The following is a 17,283-nucleotide window of genomic DNA, read 5'->3' on the forward strand; positions in this document are numbered from 1 at the left end:
CCAAGTGATAATTCCTTGTATCTATATTATGCATCAGACTGTAATGTCGAACAATAATATATAATTTACGTAGAATCAGAGATTTAAATAGCATTTATCGCGTCATAGAGGAACGGCTAAAAAAATAGCGCTATGTTCATATAGTGCTACCATAGCGTGAAATAGCGCGCTATAGCGCTGTATATTTTATGGTCCTAAAACGCTAAAACAATACTATAATATTGCTATAGTGCACTATCTAGAACCTTGTATAAAATGGTGTTAGTCATACATCATGCATTCTTTTCATCAAATATTCACGGTACGAGAAAAATACAAACATACCATACTTGCTCTTAAAATTTAAAATCACATCTATATATACACCTTCATAATTTTAAAATCGTATCTACATATACACCTTCATCGGATGCTCACGGTACGAGAAAATACAAACATACCATATTTGCTCTTAAAATTTAAAATCATATCTACATGTGCATCTGCATCTGCTTATATCATAATTATATTCATATATTTTTCTCTTGCAAATATTTGGACATCGATATCCTTAATATGATATGTTTTATCTTTAATACAATTTCAATCGCATTCATTCGCATGATAACGCATGTCAGAATAGACATCGTAGTATCTCCATTCTTATATTAAATATTATGATCCGTTAATGTCTATAATTAAAAGATAAATTTTTGAAATAACTATCAGCCCTTCAATCAAATAGTCTATCGCTTTTTATTTTATTTTATGTATCTTTTGATTTTTTTTTCATTGGATAAATGATTTTAATTAATTTTAAAGGTTAGTATTTATTATAACTGTAAAAAGTAATAAAATATAAAGTACGTTATATAATAAACAAAAATATAATACCGCTTGATCGATTATTAATCACTGATTTTTTTTTAATTATTGATTGGGTATAAATTGTATTCTAATTTTGCGTTATTCTATTGAACTTAACCAATGTCAATTATTCACATTACTTGTTTGAAATATTTATTTAAGGCATTTCATGTATACCCCTCAGAACTTTGAAAATTAAGTATTCCTTCCTCTTCTAAAGTTCATAATATCATATTTATCCTTCTAATTTTAAAAAAAATTATAAATTTACTCATTTTATTACATTTTTTTGTTCAAAATATTGTAGATTTATAAAGTATCAATTTTAACCTTTACTATTAGGTTTCTATGCAGTCAGTTTTAGAGTGAAAATAGTTTATTTCTCTACCTCTAAAGCATACAGAGTAACATATATGTATACGCTTTTGTAAACATCAAAAGTAGAGATATGAACCATTTGCCTTCAGAAATCGACAAATTATAAGACTGACAGTTTTTTTAAACAAACTACATATTTTTTATTATTTAATAATAATAAATGGGTACTTTATAAATTCAAAGTAAATTTAAAATGTGTTTTAATATAAAATGCTCCGTAAAGATTAGCAACAAATAACATGTCAAGAAAAAGAATCACACATTCTAGGTTTAAAATTTCCTTGAAAATTGAGAATAAATCTGTTTGTGATATCAATAATCCGAGTGAAATTGCATAATTATTGTGAATAACTACTTTGATCATATGGATGAAACATCAATAGCAAATTGACAAATACTTGATTGAACAATACAAGATATAATTAGTCTATTTTTTCATTAGTTAATTTTTTTTATAAAAATATATCATTTGTATGAGAATTTTATTTTTCTCTTATAATAAATTTTCGTTACAACATACGGACACGATACTAGTAGTCTTAAAAGAGGACTTCTGATGCAAAATTACGAAACAGTACTGTTTTGGGAATATTTGTTAATGGAGGGGTTTCGAAACAAGTTTTCCAGAGCCAATAAAATGTTGCTCTCTGACTATTCCTCTTTCTGTCGATAGCGGCGAGAAACGGAAGAAGAGAGCATCCATCAAGCACACGCACGCGAGATAAAATATGGCGGCGAAGGCGGAGTCAGGCGAGAGAGACTTGGAGCAAACACTCAAACCTTTCTACGATAGAGCTACAGAGGCCGAGGTACTTCCCCTCTCCTCTCCCCTTCCATTCTCAAACACTCACAAATTTTGTACAATTTCTACCAGAATTTCTCAGTCAACTTTTGCTTTCAATGTAATTTGAGAAAGTTTAGGGCTTAAGGTATAGGATTTCAGGTCATCAGCAGTTTATTATGGATAGCTACAGTGGTTGATTTTTTGCTTTTGTGCTTCCCTGACTTGTTCTCTGTAAAATAGTAACTTATATTGCAAATTAGTACAGTTTGTAATTGGAAAAATGGAATGAGCACACAGTGAAGTTAGTCCTCATCTTATAATTTTTATGAAGGTAAAAAGTAACTAGATTATTGTTTTTAGAGGAGGGTTCAAATGCTCATCATGCCTCCATTTTTAAAAGTGTTAATAAATCAAAATTTAAATCGTAAACATCAAAATAAAACCGTTAAATGTGATCTATTCTCTATGTGCTCGTAAAAAAAATATCACATTTCGATTTTGTTTTTATGCGAATCAATTATTTGAAAAATCAACGTCTAGAAATTATCCACATTAGTACGTTTTTATAATCTCTTGATAACAACCAAAACAAAGTTGAAATGTCATAATTTTTTACGCGTGCATAGATAAAATGATGTAGATCATATCCAACGGTTTTATTTTGACTTTTAAGTTTTAAATTTTGAGTTATTAAGATTCTTAAAAATGGAGGCATTTGAACCCTCTTGTTTTTATATGCTAACATATTACTAGGTTATGTAAAGAACATACATTACCTGAGGAGAATTACCATCAAATAAGCTCTTTTATTTATTTTTTTTCAAAGTCAACTTAATTTTTAAATGGTGGTAAAGTTTGGTATTGATAGGAACTGTCTAATTGCAGGATAGATTAGCAAAGCTGGAAGAATTGCTCATTAAAAAAGGTAGTTTTCAGCATTCTGTTTCTCCTCCCCTCTTTACAAGTGTTTTGTTCTTTTCTCTCTGTTAGTAAATCACAAAGTTACGGTTATTTCACAATACTAGGTGATTCAGAGAATGACACTAAGGTGTCGTCTATAGTAGAAGAATTTCAGTTGAAGCTTAATATTGCTGATGCAGAGATTATATCAGAAAGAGAAAAGGTTACTCCTCTTGTGTTGATTTTTCTTTAATTATCCGGCTGTATTATGATGATTGCATAACTAGCTCCGCAGGTTGGCTTTTGGCCTAAACGGTACCTTGTGTATTCATACAGTATTGGTCAGGCAGGATGGTCTCTTAGAGTTTTTCAAAGAAGAAAGAGCATGGTCAAAATAGAAGCTTAGTTGCATCTTAATTTAAATAGATAGCCACAAATTAGCATGCAGGTTCAAGTATTTCATTTTTAAGCTTCAGTCAAAACTTCGAAGAATGGTGCTAAAACCGCAACGCATGTAGAGGATTCAAACAAATATGGAAGTAATCCTATAACAGAAGGAACATACACTGCTCTAGTATAAGACTCGCATGGCTTCCTACTAACAAGTTTAACCTGTCTTGGTAATTCCGAGACCGAGATTCAAAATATAGTAGAATCCATTTTATGAACAAAGAACATAAAAAAATTATTGATACTTTTTTTAAATAGACTGGTACTTATTTTTTTCATAAACATCTTGCATGTTGCCGATCATATGCACTTATGCAGGCTTCGAAAGAGATTCAAAAACTCACAGCTGAGAACGAGAAACTCAAGTATCGTATTGCTCACCTCATCCGTGCACTAAATGAAGCAGATTCAAAACTTGCAGGTTCAAAAGGTAGGCATGCTTGATTTGGAGTTGTTCATATCGGTATGTTATATTGCCGGATGTGATTCATAGCAAGACATGGTAGTTGAGTTTCTGAACTTGAAACAGACATCTATAAAAATACAAAATAAATGCATGAATAATTACGATTACTTCATATGTATTTCTTTAGCTTTGAGTTATGACTTTAGTGCTGCAAAATAAGAAAATATCTCACACTTCCTTCAAAACTTGGGTAAATGTAACATACAGAACACTGTCCTTTTACCGTACTTTGAAAATTACCCAATTACCCCTTGATATGTTTCTTTTGGTACATGTTGGTTTGCATGCATATGCGTTTCCCAGGATATATATTAAACACTAGAAATTGCTGCTGATAAGGACTAAAAGGATTAGTTAATGGCAATGGAGCACCTTATTAGTATTTGCCAAGTATGGCAATACCAGAACCAACTTGTACAGTAGCAAAATTTTCAAGTCTACACTGTGTTCTCTAAGTAAGAGCATCATGTTCAATTTTCTCTTATGACGGTTTTATACAAGGCCTGGAGGACAATAAACCAATGACCAAATAAAAATCGATAAATAGGTATATGTTTGCTATTACATGGAATCAATTACGTACCTCTTGGTAAACTGCGCTGAGAAAACAGTACATAATTTGACAGTGTGGTACTTGTACTGAAAATCAAATGTTCTATTTCTATGATATGCAGAATCTAGTTGAACTGGAGGAGATTAACTCTGCTTCTCAAACATGTGTATTTATTTTGGTACTGTTGTTTTTAAAGGATTAGACATTTGTTATAGATGATTATTGGTGGAAATCTATAGATTGTCAATGCATTTTTTTTTTATCGAGTAGAAGTTTCTGCGTGATAATATGTGAAGTTGTGCAACTGTCACCTGTAATGAAATGCTCCAGAGCTTATTTGTTTCATAACTATTGAATTATTCTGGTCAAAACTATATTAGTAGTTAATCAAATATGAAATTTGTATGCGGAATAATTAGGCCTCCAGGCTCCAGTGTATACTGAGCCATAAAATTTCATATGAAACATATCATCATTCTTTTATTTTTCAATTTGAAGACTTCTGCTATGAAATGTCTACATTGATAAATTTTATTTCATGTTTGAATTTTAGATGGCAATCTATTTGTATTTTCAAGGATGTGTGATGATTTCATAAATAGAATGATTTATTTTATTATGTTAAATTTTATTTGCTCATTCATCTCAATATACCTTAAAGAGATTGTACTGTATTTTAGATAGAGCTGCAGTACCATATCTGGATCACTCAGCTTTGGTAGTAATTCACGTGGATTGGTACAAGTAATGTTTGGTTTCTATATATATCGGTGACGTGGCAAGTAATGAAAACAACTGCTATCGCAAGTACATTCAAAAGATAGAAACACATTTTTAATTCTTAAATAATCCGGAAAGATACATCAACCCATGTAAGGAATTCGTATCCTCTCAATTAACTAAAAAAAAAATAATCTTTTGAGTTAATGTATTAGATGTCCGATCAGCTTTAAAATCCATGCAAACTAGATCTACACTAATATAATAGAGCCCCTAAATTATATTCCGTGGCCATGTTGACTCCATTTAAATCAGACAGCCAAATGCATTAACTCAAAATTGCTCTTTTCGGCCGAAAGATAAAGTTTTCGGAAACAATTTATTTTCTTGAATTTTCTCAACCTACTTTTCTTTTCTTTAAAAAAACAAAATTCGCATCCCCTGATATATCTCAAACTCTGAGTTGATCTGTGAAAAATCCAGACCGTTCAAATCTTTTATGCACGAATTTCAAAGCACAATAATATTGACCACTTTACTCTGAATAGGCACTGAAAAGTTTGACTTTAAATAAAACTGAGAATTTGAGATTGAGAGAGGATTACCCCGCCCCCCTCTTTTTTCTCAGACCCGTAAATTCTGGGCCAGATATGGGCTTTACTGGACTACTCAACACCTTTCGCTTAGACAGTTGCACCTTTTTTGCAAATTCGATCCAACGGCCCGGATCATCGCAAAACCCTAACTTAACTACCCCTCTAAAACCCTAACTTGCTTTTAGTTGAGCTCGCGCTGCCCCCCATTTCCTTCCTCTTCTTTCTACCCCAACCCAAACCCTCTAAACCCTAGAGGGTGAGAAACCCCGTATCTCTAGATCGGAGCTCTCCCATGGCGCTGTACGTGTTATTCGAGTCGGCCTCTGGCTATGCTCTATTCCATGCGTACGGTATGGACGAGATAGCGCAGAATACCCAGGCAGTACGAGACTCAGTCGTTGACCTAAATCGCTTTGGTCAAGTCGTCAAGCTCGTCGCCTTCTCACCCTTTTCCTCTGCGATGGATGCTCTTAATCAGTGTAACGCCGTCTCTGAAGGTAAAAATTAGTTTAAAACAATTTTAAGTACGAGCATTTTTTTTTCTGAAGGTCAATGTGATAACCCTCTGACGATTTCATTGATAATAATAAGAAGTTTATTTACAAAACACTTATTCTATATACACAATTGTAAATTACGAGCATTTTTACAAAACACTTATTTTAAGTACGAGCATTTTTATAAGCCACATAAATCTTTTTTATGAAAAAATTTGGAGAGAATATTGACACAGAGACCAACCTAACTTTCTTTAAAAAATTGATGCATTGTATCCCACTGATATTCATTTAAGATATTATGAGCATATGCATGATGAGAACATAAACATATTAGTAGCATTTTTGTTATTTTGCAGGAATAATGACCGATGAATTGAGAAACTTTCTGGAACTGAACCTGCCAAAAGTGAAGGAAGGAAAGAAGGCAAAATTTAGTCTCGGAGTTGCCGAGCCCAAAGTAGGCTCTCAGATCAGTGAAGTTACTAAGATACCCTGTCAGAGCAATGAGTTTGTGCTCGAGATTCTTCGAGGGGTCAGGCTGCACTTTGACAAGTTCATTAAAGATTTGAAGGTTTGGTGCTTCCCATTGTATAACTTTTTTTTCTGTTATCTACTTGACTAATCAAGGATTTTCATATATCATTTTGTTAGAACATTTCTTTTCTGTATTTTGCTATTGGGTAGTCTATTGGAAAATTATTAGCACACAGAGTGGAGCTGAAGGTACAAAATAGGTCGTGTTTTGGTGTTCATTATTTATACTTTTGCACGCAAATCCCCATCGTGACATTGCTTTAATAGTTTTAATTTATGGAACTTGGTTTGTAAAATGGAGAATGAAATGTCTGTTTTATGTTTGTTGCAGCCCACAGACTTGGATAAAGCACAGCTTGGTCTGGGCCACAGTTACAGCAGAGCAAAGGTCAAGTTCAACGTGAACCGAGTTGATAACATGGTTATTCAGGCCATTTTCTTACTGGACACACTTGACAAGGACATCAATTCTTTCTCTATGAGAGTCAGGTTTGTAGTTTTATATTTTGAGGCATTTATTTCTTTCATTGTATATTTTGAAAGTTCCCTTGTGCAATCGGATGCAGTTTTAGTTCCTTATACTTGTATTTCACTACTTCATATTGACGAGATTCATATTGTGTAATATGATAGAAGTCCACCTCCTAATTGTTGTTAACTTTAATAGATGATTAGGTCCTCAGTATTCGACTTGCAATTTACTTGCTTTTGGTCTTCCCATTGATACATAAAAAAAATTGTGATGCTTTCACAGATAGCGCTTTTGCTATGTTAACACTTTCATGCTAAACTGGTTGCCTATGAATAATATGCTACATATATCTCCATCAAGTAGCAGGCAAGCTTGTTGGAATAGTCAAATTACTCTATTCACATCTTTGTCACTTGACACTCAAACTAGGTGTTTGTAACCTTTCCCTTCACAAATGCAGAGAGTGGTATGGCTATCATTTCCCCGAGCTTATGAAAATCGTAAATGACAATTATCTCTATGCAAAGATTGCCAAGTTTGTTGAGAACAAGTCTGAGTTATCCGAGGCTCAGTTACCAGCACTGGAAGATATTGTGGGAGATGAGGATAAGGCAAAAGAGATTGTCGAAGCAGCCAAAGCATCCATGGGTACCTTCTTGCTTTCCATATCTATACATCTTTTATCGATCTAATACATATGAAGTGTTACCAATTAGTTAATAGTCTGATTTATTCATCTAAGTTAGAATTTGTAGTTATTCTTTGTTGTGTTTTTGGGACAACAAAATAGGTTTTTTGAGATATTTCAGTGTGTTTGATTGTTATTATCACCTGGTATTTTCTGTTGTGGTATGGCAGAATCTGAAATAACACGGGGCCCGTGGTGGGTTCATTTATGTTGGTAACGTGGTTATAAACTGAAATTTGTATTTAATTTTTTCAGGACAAGACATTTCTCCAATTGACCTGATTAATGTGCAACAATTTGCTCAGAGGGTCATTAATCTATCTGAATATAGGAAAAAGTTGTATGACTATCTAGTTACCAAGATGAACGATATTGCACCGAATCTAGCTTCTCTGATTGGTGAGGTGGTTGGTGCACGTTTGATTTCTCATGCGGGTAGCCTTACAAATCTGGCGAAGTGCCCTGCTTCTACTCTTCAGATACTTGGTGCTGAGAAGGCTCTCTTCAGGTTAGTTGTCTTGTCCCAAATTCATCTGAATGTATGATTATTATATAAGCATGACATCAAATTCATCTGCACGTGTTTGGTGCGGTATTGGTGATGTGTGGGTTGAAAGCTTTTAGCTTATTAAAATAGTCAATGTCAATCTGCATGTGTTAGGTGTGGTTGCCGTATCTTTTTGAAAAACCTATATGAATAATATATTCTCTACTCTTTGCTTGTTTTTGTAGTTTTTCTCACTTATTTTTTATTTTATTTTAGAGCATTGAAGACCAAAGGAAACACTCCGAAGTATGGTCTCATATTCCACTCTTCTTTCATTGGGCGTGCATCTAGTCGTAACAAGGGCCGGATGGCTCGCTACCTTGCGAACAAGTGCTCCATTGCCTCTAGGATAGACTGCTTCTCTGGTATATACAAAAATTTAATCTACATTTTGATGAATGTACTGTTAGATATTGATACTGGCCTCTGTGGTCCACTGCTTTCATGCTGTGTTGTGTAGATTTCACTACTCAGTAATGGACCTGTATTGTTTAGGTTTTGTTTTCTTTTTGCCTAGGCATGTTGTGTTTTGGTTCATGACATTTTTAAGTTTGGAGCCGCATTAGGAACGAATAGCATGAAAAGAACACTGCAATACTGGAATGTTTTTTTTTTTTTAATTTATTCTTCCATACTGAAAATTCTTTCGAACTCTGTTTTTTTTTTAGAGACGAGTACTACTGTCTTTGGTGAAAAGCTAAGAGAGCAAGTTGAGGAGAGGTTGGATTTCTACGACAAGGGCGTGGCACCTCGTAAGAATTTGGATGTGATGAAATCCGCACTGGAGAGCATGACTACCGATGATGGTAAGTGCTGTACCTAAGCAACAGTTCCATTTTATTCTATGCCTATTCAGGTACTTAGTCTAATGTGATTTAATTTTTGCTTGAAGGTGACAAAAAGAATGAAGAGACCCCTGCAAAGAAGAGCAAGAAAAAGAAATCCAAGGCCGATGATGTTGAGGTGATGGATGTGGATGTATCGGCTGATCTAGGAACAGAGAAGAAAAAGAAAAAGAAGTACAAGCTCGATGAGGACACTGCCATGGAGGTTGCTAATGGCGATGATCAAAACGTGACCCCAAAGAGCAAGAAAAAGAAGCAAGGGAAGGATGAAAATGGCGATGTGAAAATGGGCACTGAATCGAAGAAGAAAAAGAAGAGTAAGATTGTGGAGTAGTGTTAGTTTATTTGTGATAGAGTGACCTAGCTGTAGCTCTGAATTTTGCTCCTATTGGTGCTTCTCCCCAATTTCATATTTATGTAATGTCAAGTATTTTTGTTTCTACAATCTTTCTATGGGAGTAATGTATTAAAAAATTACTGAATCTCTAGTCTCGGATTTTATGCAAACCCAATATCTGATGGATGTTTTCTATTTCAGACTGTTTGCAATGAACTGCAGTAATTAAATGCACTACGAGCAATTGTAGCAGTTGATGGTAGTTGGGAGCGAATAATCGATTCTTTATTGAGCAAAGCTCGAAATTATTAGGGTGCTAAAATGAGCGGGAGTTTGGTTTAAAACTTCTAAAAATGGCGAATGAAAAAGCTATTGTTGAACGGTCGGGCTTTTATAAATTTTTTTTTGACAGTTTTGTTTTTATCGTGCATGGTGACAATCAAATGAATTATTGTACTGAATTCTATACGCAATTAATTTTTACTTGCGGTTCTGGTCTAATCTGTATTCTACCTTGTGGGTGGTAAATGCTTTTTTGTCGAGTCAAATTCAGTCCTATTGTTATGTTGGAATCGTCCGGTCAGTATTGATTTTTATGTGTATTTGATTCGCATAAATTTTAAAATTATTTGTATAAATTTTAATGTGGATCAGACAATTTTTATTGGACATCGGATTGAATTTCATCTGATGTTCATCGGACTGTTCCGATTCTTTTGCATGCTTAGCTCCACGATAATTTTAGTTTGCATCTTTTGGGGTAACAAAATATTTGAGTTTAGATCCGGACCGTCCGATCAGAATCCATACAAATCTGACTTAAGTGAAATTTTCTTAATATTTGTGCCGAAGCTTGTCCGGATCTCACCTCAACATTCTGTTAGTGATATGAATTTCGATTCTTTTGGAATTCGTATCCTCTGCATTAACTCAAAAAGGAATATTTGAGTTAATGTATATGGATCGTCCGATCAGTTTTAAAATTTATGCAGATTAGATTCACGCTAATATTAAAGATCCTATTTGTTATGGATAGAGATCGAATAAACTTCATTTATAATCAGACAACGAAGATGCATAACTCAAAAGATGCTCTTTTGGGTTAATTTAGACAATGCGGACTCGTTTTTTCTCCTTCAAAAAGAAGGATATAATTGTACATAAAGAGAATGTCATTATATATCCCGAATTATATTGTTCCTTGTAGTTTACTCTCGTACTTAACATAAAGCAAATTGTGTGTTTATTTCAAAGACGATGAGTGCAATGCCATTGTTCTCCCCTCCTGACCGAGTGAACCATTATCTGTATAGTTCTAAAATTATTTTTACTTGGTTGGAATAATCGTGATTTTTTTTTTTTGAAGAAATGGAATAATCGTGATACTTGCAGGCCATCTGTATAAATTATGTCATTTTGGACTCACTTCAGCAAAGCTATTTAAAGTACCAGACTCGATGAGATGAATTTTCACAACATCTTTCCACAAGTACAATGAGGCTTCTCTAAAATCATATCATCACTAAAAGGAAGTATAATTTTATATAACTACACCCAAATTTACCTGTAAAAATTCAACCAATATTTTCCTCTTTCAACATGAATGACGTTTTAAATAATAGAAAAAGGGTAACATAAAAAATGGTAAAAAAACTATGAAAAAAGACATAAAATAATGAAATGAATTTATAGCCGAAGAGCAGCAATTGCCTCAGGCCGAAAGTCAACCCTGAGGCCAAGAACACGCCGGACCTCTGCAGGTGTGAGCAACCATGTGAGGTGACCCGCATTATCCCCCCAGAAATCCAAAATCTCAGACACCTTCTCAAAATTCAAAATTGTGGCGACCTGAGACAGCCGCGAGAACTTGTCCCGCACCGGCCGTTGCGACATCTCAGAGAAATGGTTAATTAAGCCCCGCACCTCCTTGTCCAACTGCAACCCACCCAACTGACTGAACCGTTTCTGCATCATAATTACCTCTAATCTCTTCACCACAAAATCGATCACAAGGTGTATGAGTGAGTCATAGTTAGAGGTGGTCATGTAAGGCTGGAGCCATGATAGAGTGGAGTCGATTGTATGGAGGAGATTCTGGGCCCAGGGGTCATTCACCTCATTCTCTGCATATTCTGCATCCGTTAGCTCATAGCTGACTGTTGCAACTGTGTCCAGAACTGGACGGATGCGTGGGGCAATAGATGAAAGGAGTTGCTCCAAGCCAGAATTGAGGAGCCGTTTGAACATGCTGCTTATATCGCCTAATTCAGACAGGCATGACTTCACCTTCTCTCTGTCAGCCGTTGCAGGGAAAGCCTGGTTGCATTGAAAACAAAATTAAGATATGATGAGTGCCTAACTATAATGTTAAGTTGCAATCAGACGCTTTGGTGCATGCCATATGAAACTCACACAATAAAGTATAGTGACATTAGAAGCACTGATATGGCCCATGAACACTGGTGCTGTCCGAAGTGGCCCTTGAACAGCTACTCTGTTAAACCATATACTGAAGTCTATCGGATGAGTTCAATTAAACCCTCCTATCAGACTCAGTTTAGCAATGTTGAAATGGAAGATGGGATTCTTTGCGGCTGGAATCGCACTATAAGAGGCCTGACAGTTGTTTATTTTTTTACTTAATATATTCTCATTAACTTTATCTTATACTACTAAGACCTCAGCAGTTTAGCAACCACTTGGAATGTCAACACCAGCTTAAATTAACTAACACAAGGACTTGATTGAACAAAAGAAGGTTCTGCACAAAAGAGAAGAGGAAGATTCATTTTGAAACTCGGTGCTTCTAGCAGTTGCCAAGCTTTCAAGTTACTCGGTGCTTACTAGAGGCCTTATTGACTTTTCCAAATTTAAGGCAAAGACAAACCAGTATTAGGACCTGATTGACAATGAACCAGCTTCAGATGTATTCTTTTAATCAGTTGCCAAACTCTCGTGCATAACTCTCATGAAAATGCATGAAGAATCAGCAAGTGCGGAAAAGGTACTGATCAAGATTTCAGATGGATAATGGTAATGAGCTAGTCAGAAACGTCCTAAAATAATCGGTATCAAGCAACTTGCAAAAGACCCAACAGATAATAGGAGTTATGCAAAGTACTAATCAGTTCTAGCACTCCTACATAGTAAATACCAGCCTAGTAGCAGCTGCCGGTAATTGCAGGAACTTCAATCCTTGTACCCAACCAAAAAACATTGACATTTGAAAAAGAAAAAAAAACTTAGTGTGGAACTAATTTCAAAGAATAAAACCAGAAATAAATATGTATTTTACCTCTGTGCAAGTATCTTCAATCTCATGGCGGAGTTTGAGAACATACTCAGAGCTGACATCTATGTTGTTAAGAGCAGTGGCAATCTCAGTCCCAGTTTTTTGCACAACAGTACCGCCCAGGAAAAGCTTGGAGCCAAGATTGGGCTCCCGCATCCGCTGTTGTAAAGCATCCTGGTACTCATTGCCCAGAAGGCTGGTAGCTCCACCAAGCACAGCCAGTACCGAGTTTATGCTCCCAGTTGATATTGCCCTCCTGCAGTGGAATGTTGTCATTTCTTAGTGGTTCCTGTTTGTTAACTAGCTTCTCCAAAGCTTCAGCTAATGGGACAGAGACAGCTTTACAATGATTTACTCTTAATACATGCGCTCAAATGTCTATGTGCTTCAACAAGTAATGCAGATAAAAATTACTGGGGAAACTTATATCATACATAAATCAGGGAGATCTGCTGCAGTTTTGGTATTAACCAACCAATTGTTTAAAAGACTTCTGCTTAATAGATGAAGTGCATGTACTTGCCGGGTCTCATTTTCCAACTGATAACTGTTATGAAATACAGGTGCTTGCTGGTTATTCTTTAAATATAATAATACCTTTCTTTCGTGTTTGGGGTTTCCAGATGCATGATGTGTTCCTAAAGTTTATCTTTAGTCATTACAGAAATCTTGGGAATTGTTCATGTAATGGGAAACAAGACCAAAAATAAAAGTTATATCTGCCTATACCTGCTACAGCTTTGCAACACAAAGAACACATCATCAACCATGGAGGTGGTAAGCTCATCGGGCACAATCTCATCTATCCTTATCGCCTTCCTCACATTCTCCACCATAAAGAACTCCTCGAAAATCACATAAAACCCTGTCAAATCCTGCACCATCTTGCTGAAGTTACCAAATTTAACCGCCTTTATCCCTTTGGATCCGGCATCTGAACCGGAGTTTCCCAGCCCCCTAAGTTTTGAAACCATAAACTCAGCATAATCCTCGCCAAGCTGTGTCAAGGCCAAGATTTCCTCCAAGTAGGTCTCGAGTTCTCTTGGGTCAGGACCTGATAGCTGCACACCAGTTGTCATGACAGTTGTCACAGAGAGGAGGTTGTTTTTACTATACGAGTTAATATCAGCTGCAAGTCTACTAAGCTTGCGGTAATCAGTGTACTTCTTCAGAATTTGAGTTCCACGCAAGTCACACTCTTCTTGGAGCTCACAGACAGCAAATGCAACCCCCTCCTCACCTGACAGCTCTCTTAAAACACCATCATTCTGCTCTATTGCAAGAACAATGTCTTTAAACAAGGCAGTGAGGCAACCCACAAAGTCAGGTTGCTCAGATGAGTCTGCAACTTCGCACAAATGCTCAAAGTCAAGTCGGGATCTCACAGAGACCACCTTTTTAAGGTAGGAAACATAGGTCTGAAGCCCCTCCTTGGAAAGAGATAACAGTGGGAAGAGACGGATGAGGCGCAGAACTGACGGGTGGTCCCGGGAGTCAATGGCAGTTGTCAGATGCCGTCTAATGAGAGACTCCAGCCGACGCTTCAGATCAAACATGTCACGCCTAAGTTCATCTTCCTCGGATGGATAATTCAAATCGATCTGAAGGAACGAGTGAACAGCCTGTGCAGCAGATTCGAGATCAGGCGAATCTGATGCGAGAGCACGCTGAGCCGATTCTAGAGCGCGGGACCTGTCAAGTGAGGCAAGAACCCTAGATAGCGTCGAGTCAACTCGGGACTGAGCAAGATCTAGGTGGCGCACATGGGAGGAAAGCGATGATGCGAGAGAAGCAGAAGATTCAGCTGACGTAAGAAGATTTGATGCCTCAGAGATTGCAAGATCAAGTAAAGGAGGGGAGGAACGAAGGAGGGAGGTTAACTGGCGATCTAGATCGGGGCGGCGGGAGAGAAGGGATTCTAAGGAGAGATCAAGAGAGCGCTGGAAGGCGATGCATTCGTGTAGAAGGCGGTTTAGCGTGCCTACGTCGGTGATGGAGCGGATCTGAGGTAGAGCGTCAGGGGAGCCGTAATCCAGTGGTGGAGATGATGTGTCGGGAGGAGAGATGGGGGCAGGAGGGGATGCCAATGGAGTGTGAGACATTTTTGGAGGTGAAATGGGGAGGAATTGCGTTAGCTTTGGTAGTAGCTTGGTTAGTAGGAGATTAGGACCTCAGAGGTTGGGTACATCTACATCATGGTGGTGAACTGGTGATCGGAGCAGAAACTGGAATGGCTGAGTGAGAGCCTGAGACATTATAGTTTTAAGTTTTAACAAATGTATAATTTCACACACAGTAAATTTTCTAACACGGAAAAATTAACCGAAATTTTAATTTATAAGAATAAAAAAAAATGGCAATAGTGAAAGGATTTGTTAGAATTTGAATATAAGAAAAACGTCATTACAATGTTCGTTCTTCAGCGTTATAAACCATAACATTCTAATAAATGATTTAAATAGCGATTATAGTGGTATAGTGGGACGGTTAAAAAAGAATAAACGATTGCATTAAGTAGCTAGCTATATATCGTCTATAGCGTCATAGCTTTTAGGATCCGAAAAAGCTATAACTAGCTATTTAGAACACTGATTCTGATTAACAAAATCTAACTCACTAGTTCATGAAACATAAAAAAAAAAAGTACGTTGAATTCAATAATGTCGAGACACCATAAAAAAAAATAATAGAAGACGTTATGTGTTGTAGATTTGGAAATAGATTGTTTTTTTATGATCGCTGGACGTTACAGACAGTACTGTCTCGATTTTATTTTTTCATTAAGTTAATTAGAGGTTAATTATAATTATAATCTAGACGTTATAGTTAATAACGTCCACTGGATATTATGAACTATAGCGGTTTTCTTACATCTCAAAATCTAACGAATTCTTTCACTATTTTCGATAATTTTTCCTATTAATAAAAATTTCGGAAAAATTAATGTATCCGTAGAAAATAAATTAAATGTTATCGACCATCTTTAATAATTTATAATTTGACGATCTGTAAATATTTTTTATTTTATTTTTTAATAACAGGCATGCAGGTAATACACGTGGTGTAAATATTTTTTATTTTGTTTTTTAAGTTTTTTTTTTTTAAATTTCAAAAGTCGACTTAGTATATTTATATGAAAGTCCACAGTCTAACTTAAGGATTAATTTTTTAACAAACTTAAGGATTAATTTCAAAAGTTTATTTTTAACAAACTTAAGGATTAATTTTTTTATGTTCAAAAAACAAAATGGCAAGTGTTTTAAAACGAAAAAAAAAAAAAATCTAGATCTCGTGTTGATTAACATGTTAGAATCAGATCGAAATTATATAGTGAGTTTGTTTTTCATTTTATATGCATTAAATCAATCTTTGTTATATTTGATATACTAACTAAGAGTATAGTTAAAATGCATCATTGGTTTTGTATTAAAACCATTTATATTGAAATGTAATGTTTTTCAAATAAAAATAATTGTCATTGTATCCCCTTTAATTTTGATATATCTAAAGAGATCAAGTTTATTGACATCCAAATAAAAAGTCATAATGATTTTGGAAAGAAATATATTGATAACTATACTTAGTTAACAACCGGGAAACCTAAAAAAATATTTATGAAAATTAATAAAAAAATATATATTGACATTTGATTGCTTTCCCTTTGATAAAAATAAAGGTCTACAGAGTAATGTACAAATTTAAAAATTCCAAATACAAAAGAAGAAGAAGAAGAAGAAGAAATGATTCCGGAATCCGGAACAAGAAAAAACTTTTTGAAGTGATCTCAAAATATAATTGGATTATATTGAAGAATCTACACAAGGTTAGAGAGATGACAAATAAAGGAAGTCTTGAGCCGAAATTTTTATTAATAGAAAATTATTTAAATAAATATTGATAATGGAGAACAGATTTGAGAACGTGATAGTTTATAATGTCCTCGGGACGTTATAGACATCATGGATAGGAACAGCCTGTTTCGGCCTCTGTTTCTGCTAGGAACAGACACTATTTTGATAGGAATTGATACTATTTTGGCCAGGAACTGACACTGGTTTCCAGGCCGTGATAGTCTATAACATTCAGAGAACGTTATAAACTATCACGTTTTCTCTATATCTTGAAAAAACTCAGATTCGTTTTCCATTATTGATATTTAATTAATTAATTTTCTATTAATAAAAATTTCGGTGTCTTGAGACAGTCAGGCAATTCGTGCATATGAATCAAGAAATAAAACTGCAAGGAATATATAGATACAAAATGTGGGAGTTCAGCTCCCAAATTCCTTCATTTCTAATTTTGGGAGCTAAGAGAACTTTTTTTCTTCTAAATATTATTCCTTCATTTCTAATTTTGGGAGCTAAGTGAACTT

General features: G+C 35.2%; 3 protein-coding genes across 5 annotated transcripts; 2 read left to right on the plus strand and 1 right to left on the minus strand.

Annotated features, from left to right (window-relative positions):
* The first annotated feature begins 1,879 nt into the window (after positions 1–1,879).
* LOC144565646 (threonine-tRNA ligase 2) lies at positions 1,880–4,719 on the plus strand. Of its 3 annotated transcripts, XM_078315462.1 has the most exons (6): positions 1,880–1,918; positions 1,949–2,033; positions 2,894–2,933; positions 3,034–3,131; positions 3,677–3,821; positions 4,499–4,719. In XM_078315462.1, the coding sequence occupies exons 2-5, from the start codon at positions 1,953–1,955 to the stop codon at positions 3,800–3,802; spliced, it is 345 nt and encodes a 114-aa protein (XP_078171588.1). In that variant the 5' UTR covers positions 1,880–1,918; positions 1,949–1,952; the 3' UTR covers positions 3,803–3,821; positions 4,499–4,719. The 3 variants fall into 3 exon arrangements, with proteins under 3 accessions (XP_078171588.1, XP_078171587.1, XP_078171589.1); XM_078315461.1 differs by having other exon boundaries at positions 1,880–2,033; XM_078315463.1 differs by having other exon boundaries at positions 1,881–2,033; positions 3,677–3,788; positions 4,499–4,662.
* Positions 4,720–5,857: 1,138 nt separating this feature from the next.
* Positions 5,858–9,791, plus strand: LOC144565648 (nucleolar protein 56-like). Its single transcript, XM_078315464.1, has 8 exons — positions 5,858–6,190; positions 6,550–6,764; positions 7,059–7,216; positions 7,660–7,847; positions 8,143–8,395; positions 8,651–8,799; positions 9,103–9,240; positions 9,327–9,791. Exons 1-8 carry the CDS (start codon positions 5,986–5,988, stop codon positions 9,611–9,613), a joined length of 1,593 nt encoding a protein of 530 aa, XP_078171590.1. The 5' UTR covers positions 5,858–5,985; the 3' UTR covers positions 9,614–9,791.
* Positions 9,792–11,119: 1,328 nt separating this feature from the next.
* On the minus strand, positions 11,120–15,173 carry LOC144565134 (conserved oligomeric Golgi complex subunit 4). Its single transcript, XM_078314796.1, has 3 exons — positions 13,638–15,173; positions 12,912–13,164; positions 11,120–11,932 (listed from the first exon to the last, which is right to left on the minus strand). The coding sequence occupies exons 1-3, from the start codon at positions 15,008–15,010 to the stop codon at positions 11,303–11,305; spliced, it is 2,256 nt and encodes a 751-aa protein (XP_078170922.1). The 5' UTR covers positions 15,011–15,173; the 3' UTR covers positions 11,120–11,302.
* Positions 15,174–17,283: the final 2,110 nt, after the last annotated feature.

This window comes from Carex rostrata, chromosome 14, assembly GCF_964058835.1.
Source record: "Carex rostrata chromosome 14, lpCarRost1.2, whole genome shotgun sequence".
NCBI classification, from domain to species: Eukaryota; Viridiplantae; Streptophyta; class Magnoliopsida; order Poales; family Cyperaceae; genus Carex; species Carex rostrata.